The sequence below is a fragment of the Daucus carota genome, chromosome 9 (assembly GCF_001625215.2).
Source record: "Daucus carota subsp. sativus chromosome 9, DH1 v3.0, whole genome shotgun sequence".
NCBI lineage: Eukaryota > Viridiplantae > Streptophyta > Magnoliopsida > Apiales > Apiaceae > Daucus > Daucus carota.
The window spans coordinates 44,416,824-44,439,013 of record NC_030389.2 but is presented as its reverse complement, the minus strand read 5'-3'; the positions used below and the strand labels follow the sequence as shown (position 1 = coordinate 44,439,013).

The 22,190-nt window shown below is 35.1% G+C and overlaps 3 protein-coding genes across 3 annotated transcripts; 1 reads left to right on the top strand and 2 right to left on the bottom strand.

Annotated features, from left to right (window-relative positions):
- Positions 1-1,994: 1,994 nt before the first annotated feature.
- LOC135149709 (uncharacterized) lies at positions 1,995-3,305 on the bottom strand. Its single transcript, XM_064085510.1, has 4 exons — positions 3,113-3,305; positions 2,890-3,015; positions 2,290-2,790; positions 1,995-2,201 (listed from the first exon to the last, which is right to left on the bottom strand). Exons 2-4 carry the CDS (start codon positions 3,010-3,012, stop codon positions 1,995-1,997), a joined length of 831 nt encoding a protein of 276 aa, XP_063941580.1. The 5' UTR covers positions 3,013-3,015; positions 3,113-3,305.
- A 6,288-nt stretch (positions 3,306-9,593) lies between these two features.
- Positions 9,594-11,522, bottom strand: LOC135149708 (uncharacterized). Its single transcript, XM_064085509.1, has one exon. It carries the CDS (start codon positions 11,520-11,522, stop codon positions 9,594-9,596), a length of 1,929 nt encoding a protein of 642 aa, XP_063941579.1.
- Positions 11,523-15,223: 3,701 nt separating this feature from the next.
- Positions 15,224-17,781, top strand: LOC108202134 (uncharacterized). The gene is made up of 3 exons (XM_064084194.1): positions 15,224-16,086; positions 16,460-16,831; positions 16,967-17,781. Exons 1-3 carry the CDS (start codon positions 15,225-15,227, stop codon positions 17,653-17,655), a joined length of 1,923 nt encoding a protein of 640 aa, XP_063940264.1. The 5' UTR covers position 15,224; the 3' UTR covers positions 17,656-17,781.
- The last annotated feature ends 4,409 nt before the right edge of the window (positions 17,782-22,190 follow it).

Genomic DNA, 22,190 nt, shown 5'->3' with positions numbered 1-22,190 from the left:
AAATAAATTTTTGTTTTGAGATGGTAAGACATTATATATGCCAACTAATAATCAACTTCCCATCTACATATATATATATACCATATACACAAATACAATCTATATATGTCACCATAATCCATCAATGTGTCACCTGTACTAGTTGTTTCACCTGATCATCACTAATTTATATAGCACAAATTACTAATTTGTAAAGTGAAAATCACTAAAATATACAACAGGAACTCCCAAATTCTGCAGCAACTTTGCTCACTAGTGGGATTAAGTGGAGGGGCGTAGTGTGATGGTTGGGATTAAGAGTTGAAAATTGGGTAGGTAGGTAGTTAAAATAGAAGGTTTGTAGTTTGTATTTAAGGAGGGGTTCACTAACCTATATTTATATAATATGTTCTTAATTTTATACCATTAAGCTCTAATGAACTGCTTTATAATATATAATATATACTCAAAGTATCATATATCAAAAGAATATACATATATAGGAACTAGGGATATATATTAATTTTCTGTTACGGACTATTTCATCACAAGTAGTAGTATACAAGAAACTGATATGGAGATAAGTAGTTCCTCATAATTAAAGAACATGCTTCTTTATCAACATACTTTTCTACCTTAAGTGGTTCGTTCTTATTCTTATTCTTGTTTCAGAGATTTCATATATATATATATCTGCCTTTAATTTCACGTTCCAATATGTTTAAATGTTTATATAAAGGGTTTTGATTTTATTTAATTGATTGAAATAAATATTGTTATATATGCAAAAATCTCCTTCCAAAATTCGAAGTTATTTATAAAAAATGCAGCAGACACGCACCTTCACCACCGTGCAGAACCAATCAGTTTCTGCTTTAGTACTAGCACTATAAGAAAAACAACATCAGACAAGCGTGTTTGCCAGATGTCTGATACCCTCCAAGACCTTAACCACCGGCTAGAACAAATTAGATTAATTGAAGCACTAGCAATTCTGTAGACACCTTCAGCTCTGAAGTCTGATCCGGGTATTGATTACTCTCACCAGCACTACAAAAAAACAGGACAAAACCGACCGCCAAAAACGGTCGGTTACAACGGTAAACGGTCGGTTTTAACACTAAAACCGACCGGAGAAGCTGGTCGGTTGTAACCTGGTCGGTTATCAGCTATTGGTCGGGTTTAAAGACTAAAACCGACCGAAATGTCGGTCGGTTTTGCTTATTTAAGAAAGTCGCTACCTGGGCCCTGCAGCAATGCCATCTGGAGCCACGTGGACGCCACAGCCACGTGTAAACTAAAACCGACCGGAGTCGGTCGGTTTAAATGTTTGACCAAAATATGGTCAATCGATATAAGAATAATATAACCGACCGGATGTGGTCGGTTATAATCTGTTGACCAAAAAAGTCAAATTTGTTGGGGGAACTAAAACCGACCGCAGGTGGTCGGTTATAAACGTTTGACCAGAAAAGTCAAACTAAAAACAATGACCTTATAACCGACCGCGTTCGGTCGGTTTCCCATAACCGACCGACAGGACATGGTCGGTTAACGACCAGAGCGCTTGCAGGGATTAAAACCGACCGTATATAACCGACCGATCTACCAAAGATAACCGACCGAGTAGTAAGCAATCGGTCGGTTTTCTGGCTTTTTTGAATGGTAACCGTGGTCGGTTATGTATACGTCGGTCGGTTTTGTCTGTGAATTGAATGGTAAGGACGGTCGGTTTTGTCTTCAGTCGGTCGGTTTTCTGGTTTTTCTATCAAAAAAAAATAATCCTGCTGTTTCTATATACTGCCATACCTGCTACCAACAACCAACAATCAACAATATCCAAAATACATAAACCACAACACCATATATAACAACAAAATGTACCATAACTACAATCCCAAACATCAAACTTATAATTGTCTACAAGGGCAAACCAAAAGCCCTTCACAAGCATTAACCAAATTCCAAATCCAACTTAAACACAATATTCAAAACACAAATATTCAAAAGCCAAACTAATCTAATGTAACATCTGAATCGGAAGCAGCTCCATCCGCAGCGGCAGTAGCACCCGCTCCGGAAGCAGCACTAGCATCCGCTCCTGAAGCAGCACTAGCATTGGCACCCGCATCAGCACCGGCTTCGGGTCCCCCGCGTTCCTCCTCCGACAGCTCCTCTGGATCAGTATAATCCTTCTCCGCTGCGAGTCTGCGTTCCTTTTCCTAATTGCACATATAATAGACAATGACAACCAATAAGAAAATAAGCATACTCGATCAATACAAGTAGATAACAAATATGAATTCGTACCTCTTCAACCTTCCTTTCCATTTTGAGGAGTATATCCTCGACCATCGACCCCACAATGTGTACCATCTCCCCACCAATCATAGAATTCCATTGAACCCTTGTACTTGGATCGGCAGCTGGATCGGAGGCCTCTAGTGCGGTTTTTGCAAAATTCGCGATCTCTTCTTCAGACATTTGTCGCTGAAATTGAAGGGGGTTCGCACGGACCTCATTGAGCACATTGCGCACGACCGAGAGGTACACATTGTCGGGAATGACGGCTTCTTGTCTCTGACCGGAAGATCCACCGGCTTCGCCTCTTGTTGAATCCCTGTAACGTGAGGCAAGAGTCGGAATAAGTTGACTAGCACGAGCCTCGGGGAATCCAACAAGGTAGTCCTTCTTAGGCTTTTTGCCTTCGGGAACTCCGGTTGCTGACAACCACCATTCCAAGGGCTCGTCTCTATCCCCTGTTTGTGTAACCGACACCGGCCTGCTTTCTAGAATAGAAGCATATCGTGTCTACAGAGAAATGTGCATCAATCAGTACATTAAACAACTTAAAAAGTAAAATGGACATTGAAACTTTAAAAAAAAACCACAAGACAATCATTTAATTACCGCTATGGCCATTGCAGCAGGCGTGGTATACACGGGGTGCTCGGGATCACTTCCAACCCTTGTATGCGTCCGGTTCCATACTTCAAGGCGAGTTGGATTCTTTCCACGTTCCTTCCTTTTCATTTCCTTCCAAAAACAATTTAAATCATCAATATAATATATATGTGAATTAAATCTTAATTAAGAAATTAAGGTGTGTATGATAATAGATATTTATATATACCTCCTTCACTTTATTAAAAGACCGGGCACCGGCACTATGCAACCGCTCGACGTTCTTGCGGTTCGTAGATCCAACGGATGACCTATGCAAGTGCCCCTCATTCTTTTCCCAATAATTTAATAAATCCTTCCAAAAAAGTTCAGACCAATATCCAGGTCTTAAACTCAATTTTGATTTTCCGCTTTCCTTTGATTTTTGCTCAATATTTGTCTTGAGCTCATTCAACGTCCTCTTTATTGTGTTTTTGATATGCTTCTCAATTATATTTTTTGCTTCGGACCGGCTTTGTCCCTTTTGTTGCTTGAAATATAACTACAATTATAATAAAATCAAGATAAATTACATACATATGGTTAGACTATTTACACATAATACAAATAAATAAAAAAGCATGCATACAAATCACGATGTGAGCATAAGAAGAGTAGCTTACATTAAATTCCTCGACTACGTGTTTTAGCCATTCATCATCATATTCAACAATGTCGGTGAACGTGTAATGTCCAACGGGCCACCTTTCACGAACAATAGCAAGCAAAGTCTTCTTTGCTTGATCATCTTCAATACTACCAAAAATGTGAAAAGAGATTATATGTACATATATATATATGTCAACAAAATTTAAACAAGTGCAAGATACATATATATATATATATATATAGATAGATATACATATATATATATATAAGTTACTACAAGTAGACTTACTGTCCTCCTGAAATATTGATACGGATTGGTTTCGGAGGGACTTTTCCAAACAAACCGGCTGAATGGGATCGTGGCCTCCTAATTACCCTTCGTCTTGGAACTTCCTCTTCATTCGGATTCTCCCCGCCTTCATCCGAATCAGTTGGCTCATCACGTATAGCCAAGGTGCTAGACTTTCCTTTACCTTTCCGAGTGGAAGTTGTCTCCTTGGCTTTCCCTTTTCCCTTGCCTTTGGTTGTCTCCTTGGCCTTCCCCTTGCCCTTGCCTTTTCTTGCCATTAAGGCAATGATCATCACCACAAGGATGACAAACCACCACAAGGTGCCCTAATCAAACACCATAAACACCATTGGTTAGAATATGAATAAAAAAATAATCGACTTTAAATGGAAACTACAACCCCTTATGAATCAAAATGCAAACCACAACCCCTTAATTATATCACATAAATTTCATTCACAACCAATTATGCAAGCCACAACACCTTATGAATCGACTCATTTTTGAACATATAAACGCCAAAATGAATGAAACCACAACCCCTTATAAATCAAAATGCCAAAATACAAACCACAACCCCTTAATTATATCACATAAATTTCATTCACAACCAATTATGCAAGCCACAACACCTTATGAATCGACTCATTTTTGAACATATAAACGCCAAAATGAATGAAACCACAACCCCTTATAAATCAAAATGCCAAAATACAAACCACAACCCCTTAATTATATCACATAAATTTCATTCACAACCAATTATGCAAACCACAACACCTTAATTATATCAAAATGCCAAATGCAAACCACAACCCCTTAATACAAACACAAAACCAAATTCCAAGCCCTCCTTATGAATGTGAGTACAAACTAAAAATTACAAAAATATAAAAACAAATAAAAAACAGAGATTTCCAAACTAACATATACAAATTAACATATACAAACCAAAACTAACATATACAAACTAAAACTAACATATACAAACTAAAACTAAAACATATACAAACCAAAACTAACATACACAAACTAAAACCTATCGTTTTCATTCTCATGACATAACCGACGACAAGAACTTGCATGTATATTTCCAAACTAACATATACAAATTTTATATACATACAATGCATACATATAAAAGCTTGAAAACTAAACAAATCAAACAAATTGAAGTTCAATAGAGCTCTATACTAACACAAATTTAAGCTCTATACCAACACAAATTAAAAGTTAGGATTCTACCATTGAAGAGGATTTTGGAGAGGGTTTCCGATTCTTGATTCTTGCCGCCATTGCACTTGATTCTTGCCTTGAAAGAGTTAGGAGAGGGTTTGATTCGAGTTTGGAGTTTGAAAGAGTTTGGAGAGGAAAGAGTTTGGAGCAGCAGTGTTCGTGTGAGAATAAAAGAGGAAAGGGGGCTTTTTTTTGTTTATATACTGACGCACCAAAACCGACCGGCAACCCGGTCGGTTTTGACCTGGAAATCTGTGCAGAACCATCAAACGACGTCGTTTCTGTCGCGCGGGTGTTTTAATTTTTCACGAAAAATTCATTTTCCGCGTAATTTTCAAGGTCGGTCGGTTTTACTCTATAGTCGGTCGGTTTTGTGTTTTTGGGAAAATATTTTCTTAATTTAATATTTTGTTTATATAAAGTATTATTATAAAAACGTTATAAAAGTGTATTTCGATTCATCGAAATCATCTGAATTTTTGTGTCGACGTTGATGAGATTATTTTATTAACATCCGTACGGTTGGATCGTTTAAATAATAAAACATCAATTTTTGAATAATTAAGAGTGAACGAGATAATTCAAAATAAGACTTCTGGTATATGATTAGTCTTCTGTTTAGGGGATCCGTACATATAAGAATTTTTTTTAAAATGTCTAAAAAATTAAAACATCTTAGTCAAGTTTATAATTAACATGTGTGACTTCGTAACGTGAAATTTAGGCGAACCGGGTTTTTTAAAAATATTTTCTTAATTTAAAATTTTATTTATGTATATTTTCACAATAAAAAGGTTATAAAAGTGTATTTCGATTCATCGAAATCATCTGAAATTTTTGTCTCGACGTTGATGAGATTATTTTATTAACATCCGTATGGTTGGATCGTTTAAATAATAAAACATCTAATTTTTGAATAATTAAGAGTGAACGAGGTAATTCAAAATAAGACTTCTGGTATATGATTAGTTTTCTGTTTAGGGGATCCGTACATATAAAAATGTTTTTTGAATTGTCTAAAAAATTAAAACATCTTAGTCAAGTTTATAATTAACATGTGTGACTTCGTAACGTGAAAATTAGGCGAACCGGATTTTTTAAAAATATATAGGGAAAGTCGGTCGGTTATATTTGCAATCGGTCGGTTTTCTGCTTTACCGAATGGTAACCGTGGTCGGTTATATTTGCAATCGGTCGGTTTTCTGCTTTACCGAATGGTAACAGTGGTCGGTTATATAGCAGTTCGGTCGGTTTTCTGCGTATTGAATGGTAAAAGCGGTCGGTTTTATGACTAGTCGGTCGGTTTTCTGCGTATTTTAACAAAAAAAACAAGGTTTTGTTGTTTCCTTTCTCTGCCTTTACCTGCGACCAAACCAACAACCATCCAACAAACTAACAAATCAATAATCAATAATTTCATGAAACTAACAAATCAATAATCAATAATTCAACAACATCATAAAATATTCATTATATTAATCAATTTCATCAATCCATCATCATAATCATCCTCTTCTTCATCTTTGTCTTCTTCTTCTTCTTCTTCTTCTTCTTCTTCTTCTTCTTCTTCTTCTTCTTTCTTCTTCGTCTTCTTTTCTTAGGAGGAGTCTTCTTCTTCTTCTTCTTCTTCTTCTCTTCTTCTTCTTCTTCTTCTCTCTTCTTCTTCTTCTTAGTCTTCTTCTTCTTCTTCTGCTTCTTCTTCTTCTTCTTCGCGTCTTCCTTATTCTTCGGAGGCTTCTTCTCTTCTTCTTCTTCTTCTTCTTCTTCTTCTTCTTTCTTCTTCTTCTTAGTCTTCTTCTTCTTCTTCTTCTTCTTCTTCTTCTTCTTATTCTTCTTCTTCTTCTTCTTCTTCTTCTGAGTGATTCTTCTTCTTCTTCTTCTTCCTTATTCTTCTTCTTCGTCTCTTCTTCTTCTTCTTCTTCTTCTTCTTCTTCTTCTTTCTTCTTCTTATTTCTGATTCTTCTTCTTCTTCTTTTCGTCTTCTTCTTCTTCTTCTTCTGCTTCGGATTCTTCTGCTTTCTTCTTCTTTCTTCTTCTTTCTTTCTTCTTAGTTCTTCTTCTTCTCTTCTTCTTCTTCTTCTTCTTCTTCTTCTTCTTCTTCTTCTTCTTCTTCTTCTTCTTCTTCTTCTTCTTCTTCTTCTTCTTCTTCTTCTTCTTCTTCTTCTTCTTCTTCTTCTTCTTCTTCTTCTTCTTCTTCTTCTTCTTCTTCTTCTTCTTCTTCTTCTTCTTCTCTTCTTCTTCTTCTTCTTCTTCTTCTTCTTCTTCTTCTTCTTCTTCTTCTTCTTCTTCTTCTTCTTCTTCTTCTTCTTCTTCTTCTTCTTCTTCTTCTTCTTCTCTTCTTCTTCTTCTTCTTCTTCTTCTTCTTCTTCTTCTTCTTCTTCTTCTTCTTCTTCTTCTTCTTCTTCTTCTTCTTCTTCTCTTCTTCTTCTTCTTCTTCTTCTTCTTCTTCTTCTTCTTCTTCTTCTTCTTCTTCTTCTTCTTCTTCTTCTTCTTCTTCTTCTTCTTCTTCTTCTTCTTCTTCTTCTTCTTCTTCTTCTTCTTCTTCTTCTTCTTCTTCTTCTTCTTCTTCTTCTTCTTCTTCTTCTTCTTCTTCTTCTTCTTCTTCTTCTTCTTCTTCTCTTCTTCTTCTCTTCTTCTTCTTCTTCTTCTTCTTCTTCTTCTTCTTCTTCTTCTTCTTCTTCTTCTTCTTCTTCTTCTTCTTCTTCTTCTTCTTCTTCTTCTTCTTCTTCTTCTTCTTCTTCTTCTTCTTCTTCTTCTTCTTCTTCTTCTTCTTCTTCTTCTTCTTCTTCTTCTTCTTCTTCTTCTTCTTCTTCTTCTTCTTCTTCTTCTTCTTCTTCTTCTTCTTCTCTTCTTCTTCTTCTTCTTCTTCTTCTTCTTCTTCTTCTTCTTCTTCTTCTTCTTCTTCTTCTTCTTCTTCTTCTCTTCTTCTTCTTCTTCTTCTTCTTCTTCTTCTTCTTCTTCTTCTTCTTCTTCTTCTTCTTCTTCTTCTTCTTCTTCTTCTTCCTCTTCTTCATCATCATCCTCTTCTTCATCTTTGTCTTCTTCTTCTTGTTCATCTTCTTCATGTCGAACGAACGGTAAGGAACCATATTGTGCAAAATCAACAAATATAGAGAATGCACTAGTAGCATTTGATCTATCTTCTTGATAAGCTTCTTCAATATCATTTGATATTTTGATAGATTCGCTTATCGGACGACTTTTAGACTTGACGACCGTAAAATATTTGCCATGTGGATTCAATACACTGGGAGCATAGTAAACCTGGGAAGCTTGACTAGCCAAAATAAAAATCTCATCCGACTTCAATCTTGAAGTAATATCCACGGTCACGACCCTATTTTTATCAATCACAACACCATTTCCGACACTATCAAACCATATACATTTGAATAAATATACATAATTTCCTCCTCGATAAATAAGCTTGACAATTTCCTTCAATTGTCCATAATAATCACTATTGTTATCATGTGAAGTGCCCTTAACAATGACACCGGAACCGGAAGATGTTCTCGTACAAAATTTGTATCCATTGACTTTACAAGTCTCAAATGTCATTACCCGCATAGCCGGTCCCTCAAACAAATATTGAAGAAGAGGTTGGTTTACATCATTTCGTCCAACCTAAAAATATTAAAATTATATTGATGAAATATATTCAAATTTCAAAAGAAATTGAAAAAACAATATATACCTTTTTCAATAACCAATCTTTAAATCGGTCTTTATGTAACAATCTAATTGTTGAGGTGTTGTCTCCGGACGTTGACTCATAACACGATCTGTAAACCGCCTGAAATAAATTATAATAAATAAATTAAAATAAATTATCAATAAATTATAATAAATTAAAATGAATTAAAATAAATTTAAATAAATTTATTTAAATTATAAATGATACCTTAGATAAGGTTGAATTTCTGGAGAGCTTAGAAGTACATATTCTTCTGCTAACTTTCGCTCTTTATCGGTCAAATAACGACTTCCCTCTTTACCAAGACATTCAATTGGATATTCAAAAACTTCTAATTTTTCGGAGCCATCACCATCAAAACGAGCTTCATTGCGACGTATTTTATTATGAATTGAGTCCGTGGCAAAGTAGAAGGAACAAAAATTAAGAATCTCCTCTTCCATATAACGTTCGGCAATTGAACCCTCGACTCGCGCTTTATTACCAACCTTTTGTTTAAATTTCCCTAATAACCGTTCAATTGGATACATCCAATGCCAATAAGCGGGTCCTGCTAGTCTAATTTCTTCTGCTAAATGTATTACCAAATGCTCCATCGAATCAAACCAAGTCTGAGGAAAAATTGTTTCCAATAAACACAAAGCTCTAATAACCGATTTCGTCATTAGATCCAAGTCGGATCTCGTAATCACAGATGAACATAATTCTTGAAAAAAATTGGAAATCATTGTCAAGGCATCCACAATTGGTCCCGGTAGAAGCTCGCGAATTGATAGAGGCAACAATTTTTGAAGGAAAATATGACAATCATGCGATTTAAATCCAAAAAACTTACACTCCTTAGCATTGCAACAACGAGATATATTTGAGACATAACCGTCTGGAAGTTTCAACGTGAATCCACTGACATAGAAGTTTGAGTTGTTTTCTACTAAGAGAGTACGGAGCTTTTGGTTTTTTGCCATTTTCATCAATCCACAAATGAGGCAACACACCGAAGTGTTTGCAATCCGACCTTGCCTTGTGGTGATCTTTTGACTTCTTGCCCCCAACAATGGTAAAAAATATGTTCTCAAACACATTTTTTTCGGTATGCATGATATCAATGGAATGTCGCAAACTATGTGAAGACCAATAAGGGAGATCATAGAACATCGGGGCATGAGTCCAATGATGCTCAACCCCATATCCATCACTTCTTTTCTTTTTGTTAGTCTTTCCGGGTGGTGGAAAGTCTATGCTATCAATCCAAGTTTTAACTTCCTCCCCGGATAAGCGTCCACGCCACAACCTTTTTTCCGAATGGTCAAACAAGCTACTCTTCTTACGCAATGGATCATTAGGTTCAAGAAAAATTCGGTTAGTGCCATGAAAAGAACATTTCCCAGAATGTTTTAACTGAAACCCCTGCACACTTCCCAAACACACTGGACATGCAAGCTTTCCTTTCCCCGACCAACCACTTACCATACTCATGGCAGGAAAATCACTGATTGTCCACATAAGAGCCGCTCTCATGGTAAAATTTTGTTTTAGAGATTGGTCATATGTTTGCACTCCGGTATACCATAATGTCTTCAATTCATCAATGAGAGGTCTAAGATATATATTAATATTTTTCCCAATACTCTCCGGACCCGGTATAATATCCATCAAAAACATATACGGTCTCTTCATACACATGGACGGCGGAAGATTATACACAACAATTACCACGGGCCATACACTATATGTTTTGTTACCCGTATTCCCAAACGGGTTGAAACCATCGGTCGCAAAACCAAGTCTTACATTACGAATTTCTTGAGCAAATGATGGATATCGGAGGTCAAAATTCTTCCATTCGTCTCCATCCGCAGGGTGAGAAATTTCTTTTTCATTGACCTCTCGATTTTTGTAATACCTCATGTGGTTGGATGTATGTGCCGACATATATAAGCGTTGCAGTCGGGGAATCAAAGGAAAATGTCTTAAAATCTTTCTCGGAATTTTCTTACCATTTTTCCTTGATTTATCCAAATATCGATTACAACTACATATATCACACACAATTTTATCTTTGTCATCTCCATAAAATAGCATACAATCATTCTCGCACACATCAATTTTTTCATATTCCACCCTTAAACTTTTCATAACCTTTTTCATCTCATAATAAGACTCGGGTAATGTGTGCTTTTTTGGTAACACGTCCATAATGATCTTAATCAAACTGTTGAAGGCTTTGTCACTACAATTAGACGCATTTTTGAACTCCAACAATTTTGCGGTAAAACTTAATCTTGTAAATTTTGTGCAACCGGGATAAATAGGAGCACCATTTTCAACAATCGCCTTATAAAATTCTTTAGCACTATCATTAGGAGCTTCTTCAACATTAGTAGTACCCGTGGTATCATAAAATTCATGATTCGAACCGGCAAAATCATGTAACATGGAGTTGATATCAACATGATCATCTACTACCCTACGACATTCTCGCGTTTCACATGATTTTCGCTTTTTATTTTTTTGCGAAACCTCTCCGTGCGAAGTCCATACCGTATAACTCTCCATCATACCCTCGGATATCAAATGAAACCGAACATCATCTACCCCTAACCAATTCAAATTTTTACAAAGCTTGCAAGGACATTTCATCATACCTCCCTCCATTTTCAAGCTTGCAAAATTCAAAAATTCCTCTACACCTTCCCTATATTCTAAATTAAGAGTAATTTTATCTCGTTGCAACCGGTTACTAATCCAACTTCGATCAAGATTTGTCATCTACATAAATATATATACACACCACGTATGTATTAACATAACATAAAACATATACACATTACAAATTATCCAAGAAATTTATATAAACAACATTCATACAAATTATTCTCAACAAAATAAATAAAAATCACAATGTGATCATAATTAAGAAGAGTAGCTTACTTTGTTTTTGATAATTGATTCCTTCCTTTCTTGTTCTTCTTTTTCTTCTTCTCCTTCTTTTTCTTCTTCTCCTTCTTCTTCTTTTGATATTTGATAATTTCCAAGCTTTGTTGTATAATGAAAGTGGAGAGTAGTTTTTAACTTTTTAGCTCACACAAAACCGACCGACTGTCAAATATAAACGGTCGGTTATGTCTATTTAAACAAAACGATGTCGTATCACTGCTAAAACGCACCTACCCGCCGTTTTTTAAATAATAAAATATATAATGGGGGTCAAAACCGACCACCGGGTGGTCGGTTATGTTTCAAAATAAAACGAACGTCCGTTTCTGGTCGGTTAACGAGCAGAACGCTACTTTCCCAGCATTTAAAACCGACCATGTTAAACCGACCGACCAAAAGCGACCAACAATTCGGTCGGTTTTATTTTGCACAAACGACGTCGTCTTAGCACTTAGCCAAAATAAATCAAGAAATAAAAATAAAATAATCAAAACCGACCGAGATCGGTCGGTTTTATAGTATGCAAACGACGTCGTTCTTCGGTGCCGCAGAGCATTCTCAAGACTTAGCCAAATAAACCGATAAATAAAACTAATAAGAACAAAACCGACCACCATATCGGTCGGTTTTCTGCACTTGATTATGCTATAAACGGTCGGTTATGACCCAATCGGTCGGTTTACTGAGTTACGGCAATGGTAACCTCGGTCGGTTATGACTTTAGTCGGTCGGTTTTGTCGCTTAAATTTTTAAAAAAATAATTTGACGGAACTGGTTTTATATCAGAAAACTCATAACAAACGCAACCATTTATTCACAAGTCGTCTGATAAAAACCAGTCCCGTCATTGATAACTCCCTAAAAAATTGTTTAATCTTCAAAATATTTCAAATTAAAATTTATGCGAACAACAAATTAAACTCACACGCTTTATAAAATCAAACTCAAAAAAATATATCAAAATCAAATCAAACTCAAAATCAAATAAAATAGATGAGTAAATCAAATTCAAAGTCCAAAATCAAATAAAATTAATCTTAATAATATTTAAATTTCAAAATCCTATCAAATTCCTAAGCAATCAAGGGGTATGAATATTGGGAGTGTAACTCATAGAATTCAATACAAGGTAATGGAAGGGTGACTCTTGGGATTGTAACACTAATACAATTCAATGTAGAGACTTTTTAGTTGCTTAACACTTGTGCTATAAAAAGGGTTCTAATCTACCACAAATTAACTACAACTACTACAATCACAATCAAAATTACAATGGCAGTCACAATCAACTACAACAACAACACCGTCACAATCGATGGAGTCTCCTATGGCATTCTCGACATCCCCGATGAAATTTGGGTGGAAATGGATTGGGATTATAAAATCCCAATCATGTTCATGCAAATGGATCACTATCTCGAACAAGAGCGGTTAGAGGAAGAAAGGCGGGCAGCGCTACGCAAGCAAGAGTGGTTGATTCGCTTCGCGGGGATGATGACCGCGAAGTTGAAGCAACAAAAGAAGGACGAGGACAAGGAGGACAAGGCGGGCAAAGGCAAAGGCAAGGCGGGCCCTTCGGGGATTTGAAGTTGTTACAGTTGTTTTCAAGTGTTTTATTATGAATTTTATTTAAGTATTTATAAATATATATGTTTATGGGTGTTCTTATAAATTATGAATATGAATGAAATGATTATATATTTTGCTTCAAAAACGGACTCCTTCTTCATTATCATGCATTCATGCTTACAAACTCGACTAAAAATCGAATTCAAAGAACATTCACAATTAAAGAGAAACTAAAAATCAAAATCAAACTCAAATTCAAAATCAAACTCAAATTCAAAATCATATACATAAAGAAACATATATATACATACATACAAAAACACATATATACATACACAAAATGCTAAAGAGAAACTGAGGGAGAGATCGATATACCTTTAAATTGAGATTGAACCCTAATTGAGATTGATATCCAAAATCCAATCGAGACCGAACGGAGTTTAAAATCCATATTCTTCATGTGCATTTTATTGGCGGAGAGGGAGAGATTAGTTGGCAGAGACACAGAGAGAGGGGAGTAGAGAGAGATTTTTGGGAAGAGAAGAGGAAGAAAATAAGTTGGGGAAAAAGAAAGATAGACTGGTGGGGGAGAATCATATTAATCAAAATTACGAGTTAAAACCGACCGGTGCCGGTCGGTTATGATATTTATACAAAAACGGCGTCGTAACCCCTTCCCTGACGAGTTTATGTTATCCATTTTCCACATAAATAAAAAAAATTATATGAATATATTAGGATAAAACCGACCGCTGGCGGTCGGTTTTCGTTTTCGCGATCACACGTCGTCGTTTAAACTCATAATTTATTTAAAAATCAATTAAATTCTTTAAAAACACATAACCGACCGAGGCTGTGGTCGGTTAAGCGTTGTACACGTCAGCCATAAAACCGACCACTGTTGTCCCGGTCGGTTATAAAATGCCTGGCCTTGCCAGCAAGGCAAAACGACGTCGCTCTGAGACGTAACCGACCGATTTAGTCCGGTCGGTTTTAAGTCGACACTTTTTTTTGGCGGTCGGTTTTAGCCGGTCGGTTTTGTCCTGTTTTTTTGTAGTGCAGTGACGTAGTCCTTTTTCTCCTCATTTGTCATGGCTAAAAAAACTTGCCCCAATCTTGGGGCTAAAAACACAGAGCATCATCCAGTTAAGGGGTATCTTATCAATTGTCAAAACTTCAGTATTATATCTTGCATAATATGCTGGTCGTCACTTCATCAAATAAAAGGTCAAGTTGTAAAATATTATTTAGCAACGAACATCCCAGCTATACACAAATTCTAACACATAAAAACTATTAATACATATGAAGCACCCACGGGCCATTATTATACAATATAGTGATATGTGATGAACAAATTAATTATTGATTTTTGCAGTTAAAAATACTTAATAAAAATTGGGTTTTTAGTTTGTACGCTAATTTGGTTTGTATTGGAGTAGGATTCTCTCCCTATATATGAGTGATATATCTTATGTGCACTCAAAGTATTATATTCTAAAAGAATATATATATATATATATATATATATATATATATATTCATAAAAGGAGCAAAATATATAATACTAAGTATCTTGATTAAAGTTATTAAAGTATATGGAGTGAGAAAAACATACGAGGATTATTATTTTTATGAAATAAATTAAGATCCTTGTGGTGTGCTGAGCTCACTCACTGATTTATTTTATTATATTTATTTATGAGTATTAATTTTCTGTTATGGACCATTTCCATCACAAAAGTAGTAGTATACAAAAATTTAATATGGAATCAAGAAAAGTAAGTTCCTTATGAAGAACATGCTTCTTTTCTGAACATACTTTTCTACCTTTAGTGGTTAGTTCTTATTCTTTTCCTTATTTCGGAGAATTTATATCTGCCTTTGATGCCACGTTCCAATATGTATCAATGTTTGCACGTATATAAAGGGTTTTGATTGCAACTGGTTGAAATAAATATTGTTATGTCTGCAAAAATCTCCTACCAAAATTCGAAGTTATATATAAGAATGAAGCACTCTAGCCATGAGCATGAGCTGATCCTGAATGAGATATATATTGCTAGGGATGGTGATTTGTGTCGCGGTTGCAGTGAACAAATATTCTCATACAATTCATTTGTTTATAGTTGCAGCAGGATCACCGGCGCGGGCACTAGTACTGATGCTAGTGCAGATAATAATTCATGTGCCAGTTTTTTACTACACAAAAACTGTGCAGAATTACCAGAACGTATTCAAAATCCAGCCAATCCAAAAGAGCTTCTACACCTCTGTGTCGATTATTCCTTCAGTAAGTATTTACGGTTTCTTGAACTTACTAGTTTTAATATAGAATGTGACATCTGTGACAGGAATATATCATGGAGTCCAAAACAGTTCTTCTATTACAGAAGAAATGAGAACAGAATCACTTTTGATGGTTATGTTTGCCTCAATTGTGTTATGTTCCGAACTCAGATGTCCTTGGAGGACCGCAAATTTAGGCATCCGTCTCACTATCAACATATGGTATCCTTAATTCAGCAGCCATCGTCGTTCAAATGTCATGCTTGCAATGTGGATGATAATATCAAACACATGTCTTATAGATGCACCAGATGTCAGTTTTGGGTGCACAAGAGCTGTGCTGAAGCTCCGCGCACTTTCCAATTCCGATTTCACGATGAGCATCCTTTAATTCTCTCATTATCTCTTCCGCAAGTTTATCGCAAATTTGAACAGTATTGCGGACTCTGTAATAAAAAATTGAGTCGACTAGTTTGGATTTATTATTGCCCCAAGTGCAGGTTCTTCACTCATTTCCAATGTGCTAGATCCTTCAAAGGTACTCATTTTCATTATATATCTTTTTCCTACTATATATATAACATTTTTTTGAATATGCATAGATGGTATCGTTTGTTTTAATTCAAAAGAAGTACTTACGGCTTACAAGTTAGAAGTAAAAAGTAACTTTTTATTTTATGTGTTTGGATCATTTTTTATATCTACGACTTATTATATATAAAAATTATTAATATAATAATAAAATTATAATATAAATTATTTTCTAAAGTGATCCTATACATTTTTGTAAAGTCAAATTAAAAAAAAGTCAGCTAAGATTTTCAACTTCTCATATTGTGGCTTATAAGTCAAAAATTATTATAAGTTTTCTGCACAAACAGTACGAATTAACTGAATTTCTTACATTTTAGGTATTCTTGATGATGGCGAAAATGAAAATTATGATTCAGAGGTGGAACAACTACCAGCACCTGATGAGTTATCAGTAACATTACTACGGGAGAAATTTATCAAGGCCAAGAGTACTCAAAACAACAATGCTAGCATCTTGAGCTCAGGAAATGAAATTCAACATTGGACCCACAAGGAACATCCCTTGCAACTCATTAATGTTAATGAGCTTAAAAATAAGCAAGATGATGAATTATCATTGTTATGCGATGGCTGCATACAATCCATCCGGACTGATGAAGGTCAAATCTATGGTTGTGTTAGTTGTAATTTTTTTATGCATAAGTTCTGTGCTGAATTGCCAAAAAGGATCAAGGTCAACATTGGTAGAGGTATAACTATTTCTCTTAGGATAATATTATGAGCATGCATTAATCTCCACTTTGAGGATATATATAGTTTAGTAAATTTTATACTGATTCATGTGGAAAAATTGTCTAATTTGTTTTGGTCCATTTTACCTCTAGCCGGATTATACGCCAATGCAAATAAGCACAGCGAACCATACAAATTGTTTTACTGTCGTGGTTGTGGAGAAGGGTGCAATGGGATATTCTTCAAGCTTGGGGGTTTCAATTTTCATATTGGATGTGTTACATTACCCAAAATGATCAAACATGAAGCTCACCGTCACAAACTGAAACGAGTCCTAGTTCGTGAGCCTAAAGATTGCAAAGCATGTTACAAGCTAATACTAATGAAGGTTAGCCACAAGTGTGAACAATGTGATTACCATATATGTGGTTCTTGTATCATGAAACCGAGTTTAGTTAAACATCCATGGGATCCTCATCACCCTCTTCAGTTGATATATAAACCAAGCATGGTCAGCGATCATGTGCATGATTTCAATTGTGAGTTCTGCTCGAAAGATATAGACACAAACTACTGGTTCTACCATTGCCGTGCTTGTGATATTTCATTTCATCTCTTCAGATGTTTTGAAAATTCAAGTCATCGCAGCTACTTAAATGTTAAGTTTGGAGCAACGGGCATTGTCATCGACAAGCTTCATCCTCACAGTCTCACATTTGTTTTAAACAAAAAGGTCCGTGTGTGTGAAAAATGTCAGAAGAAACAGCTTGGTGAGCCAGTCCTTGAATGTGCCGGACCATGTAGATCTATATTCTGTATAAGCTGTGCTGAAATGCAGTAGTCTGTCACATGACACTTCGATTCACTATCAGTTTGTATTCAATTGTCTCTCTATCCGGCCTCATGCAGCCTGTTCTGATCACTTACTTGATAATTAATATGAATTATGAGATTCTGTTTCTTCAATTTATATGGAATATTTTTTAATTTGTTATTCGACACAAAAGTCCGTATAAATATTCAATCAAAGCAACAAGGCTACTATTTTCATGATGTGTACATGAAAGAGTTCTTATAATTCTGAGCTTGTGCATCTAGAAATCTCTACTCACTTATTCTTGAACCAAATCAAAGCCGTGTCTCGATGTTTATTGGAGCATAATTATTGCTTAATTAAAGTTAGGCGGGAACTTTCCTTCCATTTTTTTCAGGGCCCGCCATTTAAAATTGACCGGATAAATTTGACCGAAAACTTATTTTGACCGAAACGGTCAAAATTATGAGCAGTTAAAATTAATCGGTCAATTTTAGCCCTGACTTGGTGGCATGCGAGTTTGACCTTATATTTGACCGCGTTCGGTCAAAAATAAGGCGGTCAAAAATAACCGGTCAAAAATAACCGGTTTTTCTTGTAGTGAATGCAGCAGACACCTTCACCACCGTGCAGAACCAATCAGTTTCTGCTCTAGTACTAGCCGCACTACAAGAAAAACAGCATTAGACAAGCATGTTTGCCAGATGTCTGATACCCTCCAAGACCTTAACCACCGCCTAGAATAAATTAGATTAATTGAAGCACTAGCAATTCTGTAGACACCTTCAGACTCTGAAGTCTGATACGGGTATTGATTACTCTCACCAGTGACCTAGTCCTTTTTCTGCTCATTTGTCATGGCTAAGTAATGTCCTTGCCCCAATCTTGGGGCTAAAAGCACATAGCATCATCCAGTTGAGGGGTATCTTATCAAGTGTCAAAACTTCAGTATAATTGCACAATATGCTCATCGTCACTTCATCAAATAAAAGGTCAAGTTGTATTATTTATCAACAAACATCCCAGCAATACACAATTTCTAACACAGAAAAACTATTATACATATGAAGCACCCACTGGCCACTACCACGAACACAGCCATTTACGATGGATAACTTCCGACAAATCTCCTACACGCCTCAACTTACGATGGAAAAAATCTGGATGCCATAAAATGGTGGGAATGCAGGAAAATACAGCAGTCTCTTGTAGTATATAAATTTGAACTTACGACGGAAATATATGTCGTAACTTTCAGCTTTCTCCTAAATTTACGATGGAAGTTCATAATAGATTCCGTCATAAGATAACTACCGATGGAAAGTTCCGTCGCAGGATCAAAATTGCTCGAACAAAAAATATGAAAATGGTGCCCATAATGTGTATACGACGGAACTTTCCGTCATAAAATGTGTATCTCACGATGTATTATATGTCGTAATTTTAACTATTATTATAATGAAATTGTGTATCCCATCATATAACTTACGACGCTTTTCCATACTTACGACGCATTTGAAAAATTGTGACGTATTTTCGAACTTACTATTTGAGCAAAACTGACGGAAATATTCCATCATAAATTGATAACTTCGATGAAATTAAGACTTAATTTCCGTCGTAAATAGGTGAGTTTGTTAGGGTGACCCCCGAAACCTTGAGATTTTGAGAGTTAAATACTAAATACGGTATCAAACCTCTTATAACCCGCTAGCTGTGATACCTTAAAGTTTTTAATTTATCTGTTGATAACTAAACAAGAATTGATCTCTGCAACTCGGAACTGGGCATCATATTCTACACCTGTTCACCAAACATCAATTATAACTTAACATTCATATGTTACTAATATATCTCCAATTAGCAACCAGCAAGGGCGGCTTTGCCAGGCCCTAATCAAAAATCAGTTTTCAAAACCCTAATCAGCATGTACTCTCCATATATATTTCATACATTTGCAACATTCAAAAATTTTGGGGCCTTATGCGTTGAGAGTCCTAAACGCAAGTCTTGTTGGCCTGAGTCACCTCGGCAATACCAGACAAATTTGAGGATGCTTTGACTAATCACAAGCTCATAATTTAAGTACTTTTCACTACAAGAAAAGCGGCTATTTTCGACCGTCAAAATCTGGTCGAAAATAGCTATTTTCGACCGTTAACGGTCGAAATTAATTATTTTCGACCGGAAAAAGTTGGTCGAATATAAGCTAGTCGAAATTAAAAACCCAATCGAAAATATTTAATTTCGACCAAATACGGTCGAAATTAATTTCGACCCTATTTGGTCGAAATTAATTTCGACCCTATTTGGTCGAAATTAATTTCGACCCTATTTGGTCGAAATTATAAATTCAACCGAAATTTTGAAAATTTCAAAAATTCAAATAAATTCAAATTTGCCGCCCAAAAAGTATAATTTCGACCGAAATTGGTCAAATTTATACATGCTAAATTCGACCAAATCCGGTCGAATTTAACATACCACATTTTAAAAAAAAATACAGCAGACTGTCGAAAATAGCCGCCGGTCGAAATTAACCGGTCGAAAATAGCCGGTTTTCTTGTGGTGTTTTTAACTAAGATGGTTGATCATTTTGTTAATGGTTTGTTAGATTTAATTCATTGACTTCTCTTGTATATATAACTATCATGACAATCCAGATTGTCATGTAGTATATATGTAATCTTATGTATATGTATTATGACAGCCACTTCTTAATCCTTATATTAATCTTTCAAGCAGTAGTTTAGATTCAGTCCACTTGTGGCTAATTATTAACTCTTAGGTTAATTACTTGTCCACCTAAGTAACCATATATAATTGGTGTTATGTGTCACTTACTTCTAAAGAACTCCATTTTGAAAGAAAATGCAGCAATTTATCTAATATTATATTGCAGGGTCAATACATAGATGCATTATTTGCTAAAATAAGGAATTTATTATTACATTGGAGATAACTTGTATGAGAAAGCTGGCTAGATGATATCACTTATGTGTGGTAAATCAATCTTCTGCAATTAGTTTATTGGCAACGTATTTTTCTCAATTAATTAAATAAAATGTATTTTACATATATAATTATATTATATTATCAAAATATGTATTTTTTTTTTGAACAAGTATATTATTGAAGTAGTGAGAGTAATTTGTTTTGTTTGTAGTTTGGTACATGTGTTAGAAATGTTGAAATATATTATAAGATTCGTTTGAATCTTTCTTCTGACACTTTAAAATTTTAGATGACTCATATTTAACCTGATTTCACTTATCAGAACTCAAGTTTGACGAAGGTACGTATCAAGTTTGACGCTCGATGAATTAGGTGAAGTGTTTAATCATATGATCTAATTATTTAATGTAAGTTTGTAGATGTATTGCTGCATTATCTTAGTTATTTGTTTAAGTTCTTAAACAACTTGGATTACATTATTAATAACTTAATGAAGACTTAGAGCTGGATTAAAGAATTAATTACACGAAGTTCGAGGCCCTCTTGATCAAGCATAAGGGTGGATTTTGAACCCCACTTGTCATTTTATGTTCTTAGATCCTCCAACCCTATTAAAATATGAAAATTGAAAAGTGTTCCAGACTTCCAGAATCTTGAATGGTCGCCAGAGAAACTAAGGTGGTGGTGAAACATCATAGTTCGGAACTTCGGATGTTAATTATTCATCTTTTTTCTTATATATTTATATAGAACATCAAGTCGATCGATTTTGATATCAGAAATTTATTTCAAACAGTAACATTCAAAATCATGGATTGCTTTAAATCTATTATTTTTTACCTAATTCTGATCATTGAAATCAAATTTTATTAACCAGAACTCGCTGCTGTCCCAAGAACAAAGAATTTTACCACCGATTAATTCATTAACATAAACCGTAATAATCCAATGATGAATTTATCCTCTCTGGGTTTCGGTACACCCAGGTTCGACCTAGCGTACGTCCAACCTATCACTAAATGAAAACATCAGCTGTCCCCGATGGTACGTGCATGTATATAACAAGGTCGAGACATATATTAATCACCAAGTGACTCTATTTTGTTGACATCAATGTCAATTGTATATATTATACTTTTCATATATACAAGGGACCCAAAAAGTCAACAAGATGGCGGAATTTATAAATTGTACATGCATACTAGTACTTCAGAGTTCAGAAGAATCAGAACTCAAGGTCATCTTAGGTCTATGCTGGACGAAATGTTCAACTCACCCTATGGCACCCAACATGCATTCTCTCTCCATTGACTAGTTCTTAATTTGACTTTTAGTTTAACTTGAATGCAACTGCATTTGAAGTTAGAATAATTATTTAATTTATTTTTGAGTATATAAGTCCCCGTTATAGAAAAAGATTAATCAGAGTGATTAATCGGTCACTAATTAGAGTTAATTCAATATTATTTTTAAATTTATCAATTTTTACCCGGCTTTTCTATTTTTGAATAATTTTCATAGATACCTTCAGAAATTATATTTTATTGACTAACCTGCATTAATCGAAACACTTTTTTTGAATAGCGATTAATTCAGATTAATCACCA